The sequence below is a fragment of the Arachis ipaensis genome, chromosome B4 (assembly GCF_059453495.1).
Source record: "Arachis ipaensis isolate K30076 ecotype BB chromosome B4, ASM5945349v1, whole genome shotgun sequence".
NCBI classification, from domain to species: domain Eukaryota; kingdom Viridiplantae; phylum Streptophyta; class Magnoliopsida; order Fabales; family Fabaceae; genus Arachis; species Arachis ipaensis.
In genome coordinates, this window is record NC_142439.1 from 36,981,129 (window position 1) to 36,995,321 (window position 14,193).

Consider the following 14,193-nt stretch of genomic DNA (forward strand, 5'->3'; position numbering starts at 1 on the left):
ATAATGATGAATTAGATGACAATCCTCCTCACTCCACTTCGGAAACTTCTGCCTTAACTTGTCACAAATCACTCCTTTATGAAGTTGTTAAAGATGTTCTGCAGGAGTTTGTTAACCTATCCAACTATCTAATCTCTACAAGCTAACAAGAAAAGAAGCTTGCGGTCAGAAATGAGAATACCTCAGAAAGTCAAGGGATAGAGTGGCTGTCCTTTGAAGTACGTTGACAATATTAATGAGGATGAAACCATGGCCACTGACCATGAAGAACCACTTGATTCTGAGGAGGATGGCTCGAATGTTTGAGAATGTCTCGAGTTGCTGATTTCTGTTATATTAACTCTTCGTCTCTTGGAACAATTTAGTTTGGTTTGGACACTGTTTTATTTTGAATGACTGTAAACATTAACAACTGCTTTATTTGGACATATTTTAATTCGATTAATCCTTTTGTGCTAATAATTTTTGCAGTTTGAGTTGTCTTTAGTTTCTCCCTTAATGACAAAGGGGGGATAGTTTGGAATAATTAGATAGTTTTGATTGGTAAATAGATAGTTTTAACTTGATGCAGTAGTAATTAGATAGTTTTAATTGATAAATAGATATTTTTAACTTGATGCATGTGATAGTTTTAACTTGATGCATGTGGTGTTGCTGGTGGTTTGGTCTGATGATTAAGTACATGCTCTGTTTTGAAATTTTTTGGGCTGATGGATCTAATATTGATTATTAATTTAGTGTTATTATCACACTTGAATCTTGATTAAGTACTTGATTTCATTGCTTGGGTGCAGTTTAATGCATAATACCTTTTTATCAAGTAGTTAAAAATATTGCATTACAAATTTTTGAACAAGCATGTGTGTGTTCTCTATATGGATACATATGAACAAAAATAAAAGAAGAGTACAAAGTTAGGGGGAGAAATCATTGAGAAAGAAAGGGAAAGCACATTAAAAATACTTGATGTCATCAAAAGAAAGTGCCTTAATCTTATCTAATTCAATTTCTTTTATTCTATCCTTTGAAATTATATTTGTCATTAAGGAGGAGATTGTTGAGTTAAGAATATAATTAATTTAATGATAATGATGACAAATATTGATATATTAGGTTAAATACCCAATTGGGTTTGATTGTTTTATTTATTGTACAAGCCCAAACTTGTTTGAGATGCGGTCCAAAGCAATGAAGCTCAAGGGCGATGAAAGGAAATTGATCCATAAACCAAGCCCACTGCCATCCAATCGTAGTGACTCAAACCTAAGTTAAAGCTCACAAGTACAGTTCGGTTAAATACACAAGAGAGAGAGTGAGCTTCAATTTGTGTTCAAACACCAAAGAGAAAGTAAGAAAAGCTAATTAATGAAGACATTGTCAATTCAAAACAATGAAAAGCATGTTAAGCTAAGTCAGAGGTTAAAGTAGATAAATAATTTTCATTTGCATACAAGTTGATTTCTTCACATCTTCTCCTACTCTCTGCAACGCCGTTTTGAAAAAGTTGAAGAAAATGGTGATTGATTATCTCTACTGTAAATCAAAAGTTCAAATTGTTACTTGGAGCCAAAGAACAATTTCAAGGGTTTGGATTTGGGATTATCTCTGAGCACGCTCATCTCTACTGCTCTGCATTCCTCAGTTAAGCCAAGAAATAGATTTCAAATTCCTAATTTTGGGGGTTTATTGAAGAAAGAGAAGGGATAATTTCTGGAAGCCCAAGGTCCAAGAAGTTGACTTAGGAGGAACCCTAATCGTGGCTTTGACTAAGGTACAAAAAAGAAAATTGAATCTCATTAGAGCTCAGGGAGAGAGAACCCGAGAGAGAGAGAGAGAGAGAGAGAGAGAGAGAGAGAGAGCAAAGAGTGAATTCTCATTACTGAGTTTGAAGTCTTGGAAGCATTGCACCTACACTAAAGGGAGCACTCTGCCAAGATGAAGAATAAGGTTATGAGTTCAGATGCTAGGTTTAATGCATAGAGTCAAAGCTATGAATCATCGTCTCCTTCATTGTTTACTGTTTGTATTTCTGTTTCAATATATATCTTTCTTTGTATTCTGTCTGAGGTAAAAGGCAAGAAAGAGAGACATTAAGAAAAAACCATAGAGTGAAAAAAAGGCTGAGAGAAACACTTGAGAGAAAAGTCAAGAGTGATTTTAGATTTCTTTTGGTTGTATTTTTTGTTTTGTGTCATGTACTTGAGAGGTATCTCTTACTAAGTTGGTGTAAGCACTTAGTGTGGTGAGTATAGGTATTTGTATAGCCAAGTCAAGTTTATGTTGAAGCTTGTGTGCCCATGTAGGATTACGTTGAGTCCTAGAAAATTGGTGTATGTAATACTTAGATTGATAGTAAAAATTTCACCAACATTATGGTGGAGACTAGATGTAGATTGCATTGCACAAAGCAACTGAACCAGGATATATGGCTATGTCACATTCTTCCTTTCTGCTTTAGTTCTGTTTTTTTGGTTTTTATGAGATAAAACGAAATTGTCTCCTGCATAATTCGCTGCGCAGACCAAATAGTAACCAAGTTTTATTTCTGGTTTTAAGACTCACTTTATCAAAGTTAAAGAAGGCCATAGATTCAATCCCCCCTTCTCCAAGCCTACTGGAACCTGCATTTTAAATTACGCTTTCTTAGGTTATTAGGTATTTAGTTTTAATATTGTTGAATTAATCACTTGCTTAGGTGTCGTCATTAAAAATTTTTAGAAGTTATAAATTATTATTTGCTTAGGTTGTTCACTAGAACTTTTTAAAATTTTATTTATAAATTATTATGTGCTTGGATTGTTACTTTTTTAATTTTATTTATAAAATCACATATTTTGGTGTTGGACGCAACGTGGATAACTTCAAGACTACATATCATGAATATGTGGTGAATTTATGCTTACGTACTGATGTGCACAGACTTGCGGAATCGTCAAGTATCCCACAATATGAATTTAGTTTTGTGAATTTTGATACTCTCAATGCTTCTAGATTCGATTACATCTATTTGGTTGGTAAGTTTATTATTTTACAAAAAATAAATTCATTGATAGATTTATTTATTTCATCAATTTATTTTAGCAAAATTATTAACAACAAATCCTTTTTATCTTAATTTATTTTAAATATTATTAGATATCTTACTGGAATTGAAAGTAAGAAGACTTTTGAAAAGGATTGCAAGTACAAATTATTGTTAATAAATTCTTTTTGGATTCTTTAGCTATGAATTTAAAGCTTTTATTTTTCGTTGTCGTCGTTAGAAATTTTTAAAATTGTATAAATTATAAGTTATTTGCTTAGGTGGTTATTTTTTAAATTTTAAGTTATTTGCTTAAGTTGTTTTGTTTAGATTGTTAGTTTTTAAAATTTTAAATATACTTTCTTAAGTTATTAGTTTTAGATATTTACATAATTTATAAGGTTATTAATTTTAAAATTGTAATGAATTTTTTATTTTTATCGATAAATAATAGGATAGATACAATTTACAATGAAACTAATAAAATTATTTCTAATTTTTATTTTCTTATTAGATTAAAAGAGTTTTATATTTTAAAACAATATTCAATTTCAATTTTTCTCATACTATTATTTTAAAAGTAACGTAAAATAAAAATATTAATTAATTAATTAATTTTAATTAAATTTTAGGTAAAATCAAGAGTGAAATGTGATAATCCATGGGCAATTTTACGTTACTTTGTCAAGAGTTAAGAGTCGCAATGATCTAAGCATTCTAATTCTAGACGTAGACATCAATTCAAAAGCCTCAACAATAAATATCGTATTCAAAGAAGTTTTTAATAATATTTATATTAAAAAAATAGTATTTTTATTTTAGTTGTAAATCCCACTAAAATTAGTAAAGAATTAGTCCATAAATTGAATTTTAATTAGAAAAATTAAAAATATAAATTTAATATTAAAATAGAGTAGAGCTCTTCAAAAAAAAATTTTGACACTAATTTCGAAAAATTTGGCCTAAAATTGGGCCAAATGGGCCGAACTGGTTGAACTGAGCCCAAACCGGACCCGTGAGCCCAATTGGACCCAATCACTTAAGTGGGCAGAAGCCATCTCCTTCCCCATTCAGCAACAAAACACGCTGAACAGCAAGGGGGGAGAGGAGAGCTTCCTAACCCTCACCATCACTATAAACCACCATAACTCCTCCGTTCGAGCTCCGATCACCGCACTGTTTGCGACCACGCGTCCAACACGTCGAGCTCTACGTTTCTATCAGATCAATTTCACGGGTAAGCTACAATCCCATCTCAGATTCTCTACCCGCTTTTGATTTTCGAAATTGAGCCCTTGTAATGAGATTTGGTCAAATTTGGTATTCTAGGTTCGATTTAGCTTGCAGAGCTTGTCGAGCTTGAGTTGTTTTGTTCGTGGGGACGGTAAGGATCACAAACCTTAGCCAATTCTTGATTTTATCATGTGAATTCTGAATTTTGAGCTATACATGTGTAATAGGTGTGAACTAAGTATATATATATGCATTGGAATTGAATTGTGGACATTTGGAGGCTTGGTAGAGGATTGGCGCTGAGGTTTTGGTGATTTTTTAAAAACTTGTGAGGCTGTGTGTGTGGCTTGGGTGGCTCTTAGACCAAACGTGGTGATCGGCCAATATATGGTTTAGGTTTCGCACATTTAATATGTAATGCTCTGTGAAAACTTAGGCTAGATGATCATAGGATAGGAATGAATGTTTGAATATTTGAATGGCTTAGTGCTTTATTGATACATCTTGAACAAGGTTAGGTTTTGGTTTGATGTAGATTTTGGTGTTAGAATTAATGTTGATTAATATGAGTTTATTGAAATTAATGATGATGAGTTAATGATGTTGCTAATGTATGATGATGAATTATTGTGGTTTGTTGCTTGTTGGTTGGTTAATGATGATTGATGGATTGTTGTTAATGAATTGAGGATATAAGCAAGTAAATTTTAAAGTTGTGACTTATAGTTTGAATGGTGGATTTTGAGGAAATGTATGAGCATTATTATTAGTATGGGACATAATTGTTATGGTGGTTGATGTGTTAATGAAGAAGTGTTGGAAAGTGCAGGTTGGTGATTATTGGCATAGGATTTGTCATGGTTGAAATTGAGGTTTTAAAAGTTTGCAAAAAGTTGGTTTTTGGCCGAACTTTAGTGAGGCATAACTTGGCTTCCGAACCCTCAATTTGTTTCCAACTTGTTTTAAATGAAAATTGGGTTCGTAAAGTTTACATCATTTGAAGAACGTAAGAAAAACGATTTAAAACGATTAAGTTATGCACGTCGAAAGTTTTGGTGTGAATTATGTATTATGCAGGTGAATATTACAGGTTTATGCAGCTTTCTGGGTGATCTGTTTTTTTTTTTAAAGAACGTACGTCCACGCGTATGCGTGGCATGGAATTTTAAACTGCGCGTGCGCGAGTAGCCCCATGTGTACGCATAATGAACCAGCATGCATGACCACGCGTACGCATGACATGATGTTCTTAACTACGCGTACGCATGGAAAGGGAATGCGCGCGCGAGCTGCCTTTTTATACCCACGCGTACACGTGACCCACGCATACGCGTGGCCCCTGTTTCCTGCAAAACTGGATTTTTGTGTTTTAAACCAGATTTTAGACTTCTAAATCTCTATTTTCATCCTTTTAGTCATAAAATATAATACTAAGTCAAGTAGCTAGTTGAAACTAGGGAAATAAGGTAACTTGGGGATGAAGAAAGGGGTAAACATGATAAGTTATAAGAAAAGATGAAGATGTTAAATGAAGTTATGATGCCATGGCTATGATGAATGATTATATAATGATTATGAATATTAAACGGCTTATGAATTAATGATATTTGAGATACGAGTTTCCTTGGGTAATAGAACCGTGGCTTGCCACCACGTGTTCCAAGTTGAAACTTGATACTCTGTTGACCCTACGTCGTAAGGGTGACCGGGCATGTATAAATTCTTGGGAATGGATATCCCCCATTGAGTGATATATAAATGAATGAATGATTGTATAAATGATGAATGAATGAGAAATCTATGCATAGACTCATGGGGATGCGCAACGAGGGACAGTTTAAGATTTTCGGACTTGTCGGGTTAGCTGGATAACCGACAGATGAGCCTCATCAGCCATAAGACAGGCATACATCATGTGCATTTGTTTGTTTTGTCTGCTATGCATTACTTGGGATTGCTTAACTGAATATATTTCAAGCTACCTGTTATATTTGCTACTTGTACTATCTGTTTCCTACTTGTGCGTGAAATTGTTTGGTTGTTTGTCTCTGCTGAATCATTGGTGATAGAGGAGCGGAGGAAGGGTGGACCGGTTAGGGGTTAATGATAGGTTTAGAGTAGGAAGTTTAGAACCTTTTAGGTCACCTACCCCCTTTTATGGCTTCTGCTTAGAGTTTAAGTTTTATAACTGTATATTGGAATTCTAGGATTGCCTCTGGCATTTCCAAGACCTTATATATTATATGTGTGACACATTTACCATGCTGAGAATCTCACCCCATACTGTGTTATTGTTTTCAGATGCAGGTCGAGAGGCTCCTCGCTAGGCGTCTGGATTCCTAAAGCGGAGTAGTCCCTGGGTTCTTTTGGATTATCAGTTTATGTATATATGTACTTAGCTACTTAGCTTTCTCTCCAAGAAACTTGATTATTTTATTCCTCACAGAGGATAAAGGAGAGTTAGGGCCTTATTTCTGTATCTTGGGTGTTTTGGGATATTTGTATATGTATGTAAATATTCTCCGGCCAGCCTTGGCTTCGCAGGCTGAGTCAGGAGCTAGTTATGTTATATTCTTGCCTCTCTATTCACTCTTTCGCTTATTCATATCTATAACCTTTAGGTTTCTTAGCACGCAAGTAATTCCATTCTCTGAGTGTTGCGCTTTTTATTTTGCGATTTTGCTTTACCTGTTTTTCAAGGCTCCTAGTATATTATATCTTTTCACTATTATACGTATGTATTTTCTTATTAGAGGTCCGTAACACCACACTACCTCTGTTCTACGACTTAAGCGTAAAGCTCTGTGTAGTAAGGTGTTACATTAGTAACATGTTATAATTTATACTTTATACAAATATTTATCGTAGAAATAACTAATTTATCTATAACTATAATTTTCAGACTTAAAATAAAATGTATAATATGAAACAGAACATCATATGACAATTGTTAATCCAACGAAGTTAATAAAATATTAGATTGTCGATAAACTTTTGTTAGTCTTTTGATATAAAATTTAGTACAAAATTAATATCCTACTAATACAGTTATATATGTTTTTATTTTTCAATTTTTTTTTATGGTTCAAGAATATTATAAATTTTAAATTTATATTTATATTTTTTTTGAATAAATATAAAATAATTTATTCAATATACTTATTATATAATAACAATAATAGTATTATATTAAAGTTAAAAAAATTATAATTATAAAATATTATTTTTAATTTATTATATCAAATTAAAATGTAAGCCTTTGGCACGGATTTAACATTAGTTAAATATGCATGTAAAATTGTTTTAACCTAGAAATCCATCCAAATTAAATTCATTTAAAAAAAAATAAGGTAAAGCAAAAAGCCAAAAACATCTACCAACCCCCCGCAACATAAAAGGGTTATTGAGAATAAGCAGCGGTGCAGAAGCAGTGTCAGTGTCTTGAGAGAGAGAGAGAGAGAGAGAGAATGGCTTGCAGGCAATTCTGGGCTTCACGAGCTGCTTCCTACCTTAGGGTTTCTCTCTTCAACCGAACCTTTTCCGCTGGTAACTCCCCTCTTTCTTCTTCCTGTTACGATCTGTTTTCGTTTCGTTTACGTGATCACTTTTCTGTATGTATGTTGTTGGATCTTGATCCATCACCGCATGTTTCTCATTCAATGCTTCATCTTAAATTTAGTACCTTTACTCTTTTTCTCATTTCGATGGAAATTGACACGCCTTTATTCATGTCATAAATGCTGATCTCTTATTCTTGATCATGTTATGGACTTTAATTTTTATGCACTGGCATTCAACATTGTAAGGTAGTTAATATCCACCTGTGTTATCTAGAAATGAAATTACTTTTATCTTTGTGATAGTATCGGACTGAATGTCGTGTATAAAAGAAAAAATTAGATTGACACTGGTAGAGCATTAAAATTAAAATGGTAGTTGCATCATGTATTTTAAAGGGAAGGAACTTTATATGTTGTGATGGGAGGAGGAAAGAACACCTACCAGCTATCAGCATCAATGGCATTAACATAACAATTCCCCTATTTCTTATGTTCAATTTTTTGACCTTTAGTGCTGCAGGGACCAGAAAATGGTTTCTTGTATGTTATGTGAGAGTCTGTGACCTACCTAATGATTCTAGTGGGGCCTTACCAGCTCAAGTAGTTGTAATATGCTAAATGACAAGGATGGTGAATTGGTGTTTGGTGAAATTTTGGTAATTGATGGTGACAGAATGGAGAGATTAGATTTTTTTTTTTTTTTTGGTTTTCTAATCACTGGATCTTTGAATGATGGATTTGAAAATGGAAATTGAAAAAGCTTTCATGTTTCTGTATGCATTTTCAAAGGGTTTTGCATGCTCTTTGGAAGATGGAACCATGATTTTTCTCATTATGCTCTTAACATTTTAAAGATTGAATTTTTGTATCAATTTCAAGGAAAAAGGCTTTGTTTCTAATAAAAAAAGAAAAGAAAAAATCGTTTGTCAATTCTTTTGTGTGTATTTGGAAATATTTGGAGAGAATAACTTTTGCCTCTCAAACTTCATTGTGGCTTCTATAGGTAAATTTCCCACAAGATTTTGGAAAGAAGCAAGAAGTTGCTACTTATTTTTGGGTAAAAAATAAAATGTATTTGGACCACAGTTTTACCAATTAATTCTCACTTTAGTATGTACGCAAACTTTACCTAACTTTATACAAACAATACTCACTAATCAAATGTTTTTATCTTTGATATACATTACAAAACAGAGAACTAATTGTTTCAAAGTAGTTCCCCCAAAATATATTCGTCTCAAACATAAGTCTCCACCTTGAAACCTAGCCCTTGATATATCTTGACTTTAACAAAAACAATGTTCATTAATCCAATATCTCTTGCCTTTTAGTGCCTATCAAGTTGTCTTAGTGTGTCTAACTTTTCACCATCTGTAATAAACACACAAACAAGATAGAATGATAATGTTGATAATATTCTTCTTGTGGCTCTTGAAAGAATGCAGGTAATCAGAAGGGAGCTCCTCTTTGTTAACAATGATGCAAGAAGCAAAATTACCATTTTGATCTGATTTACTTGTTAGGTGACTAAGGTTAAAAAAAAACAGAAGTTAATTATTAGATTTTTATTAACTAACCTTCTATGTTCCTACAGTCATTAAAGACCTGAAGTATTGCGATTCTCACGAGTGGGTGAAAGTAGATGGAAAATCTGCAACTATTGGCATAACTGATCATGCCCAAGATCACTTGGGTGATGTTGTATATGTTGAATTGCCGGAAGTTGGGAAGGGTGTAACACAAGGAGAAAGTTTTGGTGCAGTTGAAAGTGTGAAAGCAACTAGTGATATTAACTCTCCTGTTTCAGGGAAAGTGGTTGAAGTTAATGAAGAGCTTAACAGCTCTCCCGGTTTGGTGAGTTTCCATTCTTTTTTAATCTATCATTGCCTTTTATTTTGTACCTAGATAATTAGATATATTGATTCAAGAATGTACCAAGAAATGGTAATGACGGATAAAAAGAAAACGAAGGGAGTATTTAATGTTTAAGGATCAGTCAATTTGGTTGAGTATCAATTCCATGCATGTTAAAGTTGTGCAATGTTCCTTCATATAGGTTAACTCAAGCCCTTATAAAGATGGATGGATAATCAAAGTTGAAGTCAGTGACAGTGGTGAACTAAACAACTTGATGGATTCAGAACAGTATTCCAAATTCTGTGAAGAAGAAGATTCCAAGCATTAATTGTGTGGCCAAAATATCTTTCAAGCACTCTACAACATACGTTGTGTAGAGATCATGTTAAATTGGGAAAGCTAAGAATTGTTTTGTCGTCTTCTCCTTTTGTTCTTGTCTTGTGCTTTGACTGCTCTATTTTTATATTTTCACGAGCTTCCTCCGGTTCAGTAGGATTATATTTCTCTCCCTTTACCATGGAAGTATGAAACATATAACCTGGTGAATTTTCATAATAAAAAGCCTTGCGTTTTTTTTCCCCTTCTAAGTAGTGCTTATTTTGTTGCATGATATTTCTATTAAGTTTGAGACTCCGCTTTTCTCTACCTAATACTAAACGTGTTGTTACCAACTTACGATGAATTAAGATATAGTATGCCAAGTTTTCATATTAAGACAATATATATCATTTGCTAGTTTGGGATAGTTCGTATTATTTCGCAATCTTTGGAGCTTGGTTATCTGGTATAAGAATAGTAATATACTAATATACTAATATTAACTGACCTTCAGGATTCTTTCTAACAAATACTCACTGAAGAGCCTTTTTTTTCCTAGGATATTGAATTCAGACAAACATTTGTACAAAGAATCATATTTTTAAAATAACATAAAATAAAACTGAAGAGATCAACATGACTCTTAACAATTGAGTTTAATTTTTAATTGTTCCCTTCACTCTTAAGACTTGACTACACTGTGTTCTTTAACTACCACTCAATTTCCATTTTCCGGTGCCCTATAGAACGGCTAAACTGAAAGCAATAGCACACATCATCTCCACCAACAGTTGCAAGCAAAAACATACTTGGATAATGTTTACTCGGAATACTTGTATAAATTAACATGATCCCAATCATTTTAACAGTTGCATCCATTGCAAGCTACTCAAGTTACATCTAACAAAAAGGCATTGCAACACACATATCCTGCTATAAACTCCAACGTCAGGTCTGTCTTCATCGTACATAACAAAAGGGCCAAGTAAAACAGATGGGTGCCAGCGACTCATATTCCATTAAGAGTGACGACAACTCTTCGCGAAGAAGGATGATCCCGATGCTCACAAAGCCATATGCCCTACCACATAACAGTACCAAAAAAGAAACATAACGTTTGATGTTATATCAATCCAACCTTGGGTGTTAACCAAAATGTGGAGACAGGAACATTATGCAAACTTCCACATAGAGTAACTACATATTTCTTAATCTCAACCAACTTTACCATAATCCTAACATAAAATGTTGTCTGATGTTAATCATAATCAATAATCAACAATAGATATTACTAAACAACACCATATACACAATATAATTTTCTATTAAAAAGGTTTAATAGAAAAACCTAGAACAAAACAAATGACATTTGATAACTATTATGCTAAAAAATGAAGTGCCATAAGTAAATTAAGTAAGCAGTTGCCATTACATATACTGTGGCCAAAGATTCACTATGAAAATCAGGTTTGCTTACAAGCAGGCATGAATGTCAAGTATTTTTAAGTTGCTAACCATTGCTATAATTTATTTTGTCCTTGTTTTATTTATAAATTTGGTAAATCTTGTCCCTCTTGAAATGCATGCATGATGTGAGAATATAATCTAACAAGTTGATATGGATGAAATGCAAAATATTGATCAAGACAGTCCATATATATCTACTATAGGGCTGCAATCTTGGAAAAGTGTAGTGAGATTTCAAATCTGTTTGTGAACTAATAGGTTTTTCCCAACCATAAATACAAGATGAATTTGGGTACCTGCCATGTTCCCATGTTAAGCTTTCCATTTGTTATTGGTATCCTTTAAAAAAATTATATACAAGATATCAGTACATGGTAACATATATTTTCAGCACAATGAATCAAATTAAAGCATGAAGCAGCTCTCACGTGAGTGCACAACCAAACATTGACGATTTAATATGAGCCGGCATGTCATCTGGGCCTGCAAGCAAAATTTCAAATCCAAAGAATATTGTAATGGATGGAAAATACAATATAGGAAAAGAAATACTCAACATGTATGCCGAAAAACTTGGGGAGGGAAAAGAGGGCCCCGCCTGGAAAAAGGGGTGGGGGAGGGTAAAAAACACAGGATTATGCCTAGTTCCTGAATTATGATGTTTATGGTTTATGGGCCTTGGGCCTGGTGTTAGAAGATGAGTTCTTAGCAGCTAATCATTGATTAGAAGTTCTGTATACTAGTGCAGCTAAAGGAAAAAGTTTTGCAGATTAGAAGAAAGCATGAATAACTTACAAGACAAAAAATCACATTATAGAAGATTGGTGCCTAGCAAGGTCAATGTCTAAAACTGGAAAAGTCTGTTCAGACTTCAAAAACACAGCTCCAACTATAATTTGTAACGGAAATCCCCATATTTCTTTCACCACAAAATCATCTAAAATAACATTCATTGTCGACCGAACTTAAGATAAAAATTTCCAAACGCAAATCACATGAAACTAAACCCACTGATAATCAAAATTAATTCTACAAAATCACGACGATTAAATCTTAAGCTTGTAAACCCAAACTCACAGAATAAATTAAAAAAAAAAAAAAGAAACACTGAATTACAGTTAACTAACCCTCAAGAGTATGCTTCCAAGGCGCCGATGAACCCTGCACACCAACAAGTTGCGTTCTTGGAATTGCTATATAGTTAACTATTAACATAAAAATAAGAAGAGAATAGTAATAACAAAAATGTAAGAACCTCAGGAACAATTCGATTGAGGAAGGTTTCAGTATCATCACGAACATCAGAATCGTAATTCTCGTTAATAGTAAGAGAAGCACTCGTGTGCTGCACTGCCATTTCAGTTCCAGTTCCAGTTCCAATTTCAGTGGCACTGAGCTCAAACAATCAAAGTCAAAATGAAACGAAATTGATTATACTTACAGAAGAGATGAGCAAGGCCACACTTGAATCCAGACAGGTCCTGCTCGATTTCCTTCACTATCTGATTCCCGATCAAAGTTCAATCAATAGTTAGGGTTCGTGGAAATTAAAAATTAAACAGGGAAAAGATAATGAAAGAAGAAAGACGAGTGAGAGGATGGACCTTGGAAGTGACGAGATGACAACCGCGCTTATAGGCGGGTAAACTGACAGTCTTCTGAGCCCACTTGGGAACTGCGGCTTCCGCCATCGACTTCCTCTTCACGGTGGTGTCGTGCTGCTGCGCCTTCACGCCAACTCCAAATTTTGCTATGCAGATTGATGATACTTGCATGCTTCAGTGCTTTTTACCTTCAGATTGCATCAAAAGAAAAATGCTAATTATGAAACTATGGTTAAATTACCCATATCACCCGGATTTTGGAATATCCCAACAAGAATGTGATTTTTATTAACGATAAAAAATATTTTAAAAATTAAATTTTGATGTGTTTTTTTTATAATTAAAAAATTAATATTTTTATTTTTAAAATTTAATAATTTTATAATAGTAAATTTTTTGTAATATCTTTCTTTATCACTGGTCAAGAATAATTTTAAAAAATTAAAAAAATTTTAGAGAACAAGTTTCGATATCTTTTTGTGTATTTAAATATTTTTATAAAATTTTAAATTAAATAGATAAATAATTTATCAAATACAAAAATTATTTTTTATTTATAAAAAAATATTGTGCTATTTTTGTAACATTTTAAACTTTATGAGGATATTTTTTATTATATTTTATAATATTTTAAAGATATTTTGTCATTTTCAAATGTGGAGTATTTTTGTCATTGTATTAAAAATAAGGATAATTTTGGTAACTTAATAAAAAATAGAGAAAAAGACAAATAGGTTCCTGACCTTTTGTCCTGCGGACATTTTCGTCCCTGAGCATTTGAAAATACTTTTAAATCCCCGACCTTCACGAATCTTGGACGGATGAGTCTCTCCGTTGAATTGCCTCCACCAGACCCGTCGGAGAAGTCTGATGTGGCTCCCGTGCGGATGACGTGGCAAGACTGGTTGACACATAGACTGTTGAGTGGAAAGCTACATTCAAAAATTGGACAATTAAGTCCCTGCACCACTAAACTACGTCGTTTTGCCTTCATCCCTAATCCTTAAATTGATTGCGTTTCTTTCTGGAGGCCAGTGGTGAGGAGCTCAACCTGCATCAACCATGGCTGCTAATGGAGCATCAGCAACGTCGAGAAGAAGCCGCAGGGAAGTAAGAGAAGAAAATTCTGCTT

General features: G+C 33.4%; 2 protein-coding genes across 2 annotated transcripts; one reads left to right on the forward strand and one right to left on the reverse strand.

Moving 5' to 3' along the window:
- The first annotated feature begins 7,640 nt into the window (after positions 1-7,640).
- On the forward strand, positions 7,641-10,252 carry LOC107639275 (Single hybrid motif superfamily protein). The gene is made up of 3 exons (XM_016342757.3): positions 7,641-7,801; positions 9,410-9,669; positions 9,872-10,252. Exons 1-3 carry the CDS (start codon positions 7,723-7,725, stop codon positions 9,998-10,000), a joined length of 468 nt encoding a protein of 155 aa, XP_016198243.1. The 5' UTR covers positions 7,641-7,722; the 3' UTR covers positions 10,001-10,252.
- A 529-nt stretch (positions 10,253-10,781) lies between these two features.
- On the reverse strand, positions 10,782-13,339 carry LOC107639274 (uncharacterized). The gene is made up of 7 exons (XM_016342756.3): positions 13,062-13,339; positions 12,899-12,959; positions 12,713-12,807; positions 12,585-12,618; positions 11,886-11,940; positions 11,754-11,796; positions 10,782-11,071 (listed from the first exon to the last, which is right to left on the reverse strand). The coding sequence occupies exons 1-7, from the start codon at positions 13,230-13,232 to the stop codon at positions 11,000-11,002; spliced, it is 531 nt and encodes a 176-aa protein (XP_016198242.1). The 5' UTR covers positions 13,233-13,339; the 3' UTR covers positions 10,782-10,999.
- Positions 13,340-14,193: the final 854 nt, after the last annotated feature.

What these genes read in the sequence shown, in the direction of transcription:
- LOC107639275 (XM_016342757.3), top strand. Translation starts at nt 7,723, where the DNA reads ATGGCTTGCAGGCAATTCTGGGCTTCACGAGCTGCTTCCTACCTTAGG. An exon ending in CAACCGAACCTTTTCCGCTG is followed by an intron (nt 7,802 to 9,409) that starts GTAACTCCCCTC and finishes ATGTTCCTACAG; the next exon opens with TCATTAAAGACCTGAAGTAT. An exon ending in TTAACAGCTCTCCCGGTTTG is followed by an intron (nt 9,670 to 9,871) that starts GTGAGTTTCCAT and finishes TCCTTCATATAG; the next exon opens with GTTAACTCAAGCCCTTATAA.
- LOC107639274 (XM_016342756.3), bottom strand. Translation starts at nt 13,232, where the DNA reads ATGCAAGTATCATCAATCTGCATAGCAAAATTTGGAGTTGGCGTGAAG. An exon ending in TCAATCGAATTGTTCCTGAG is followed by an intron (nt 12,619 to 12,712) that starts GTTCTTACATTT and finishes GTTGGTGTGCAG; the next exon opens with GGTTCATCGGCGCCTTGGAA. An exon ending in TTGGAAGCATACTCTTGAGG is followed by an intron (nt 11,941 to 12,584) that starts GTTAGTTAACTG and finishes TTTTGCTTGCAG; the next exon opens with GCCCAGATGACATGCCGGCT.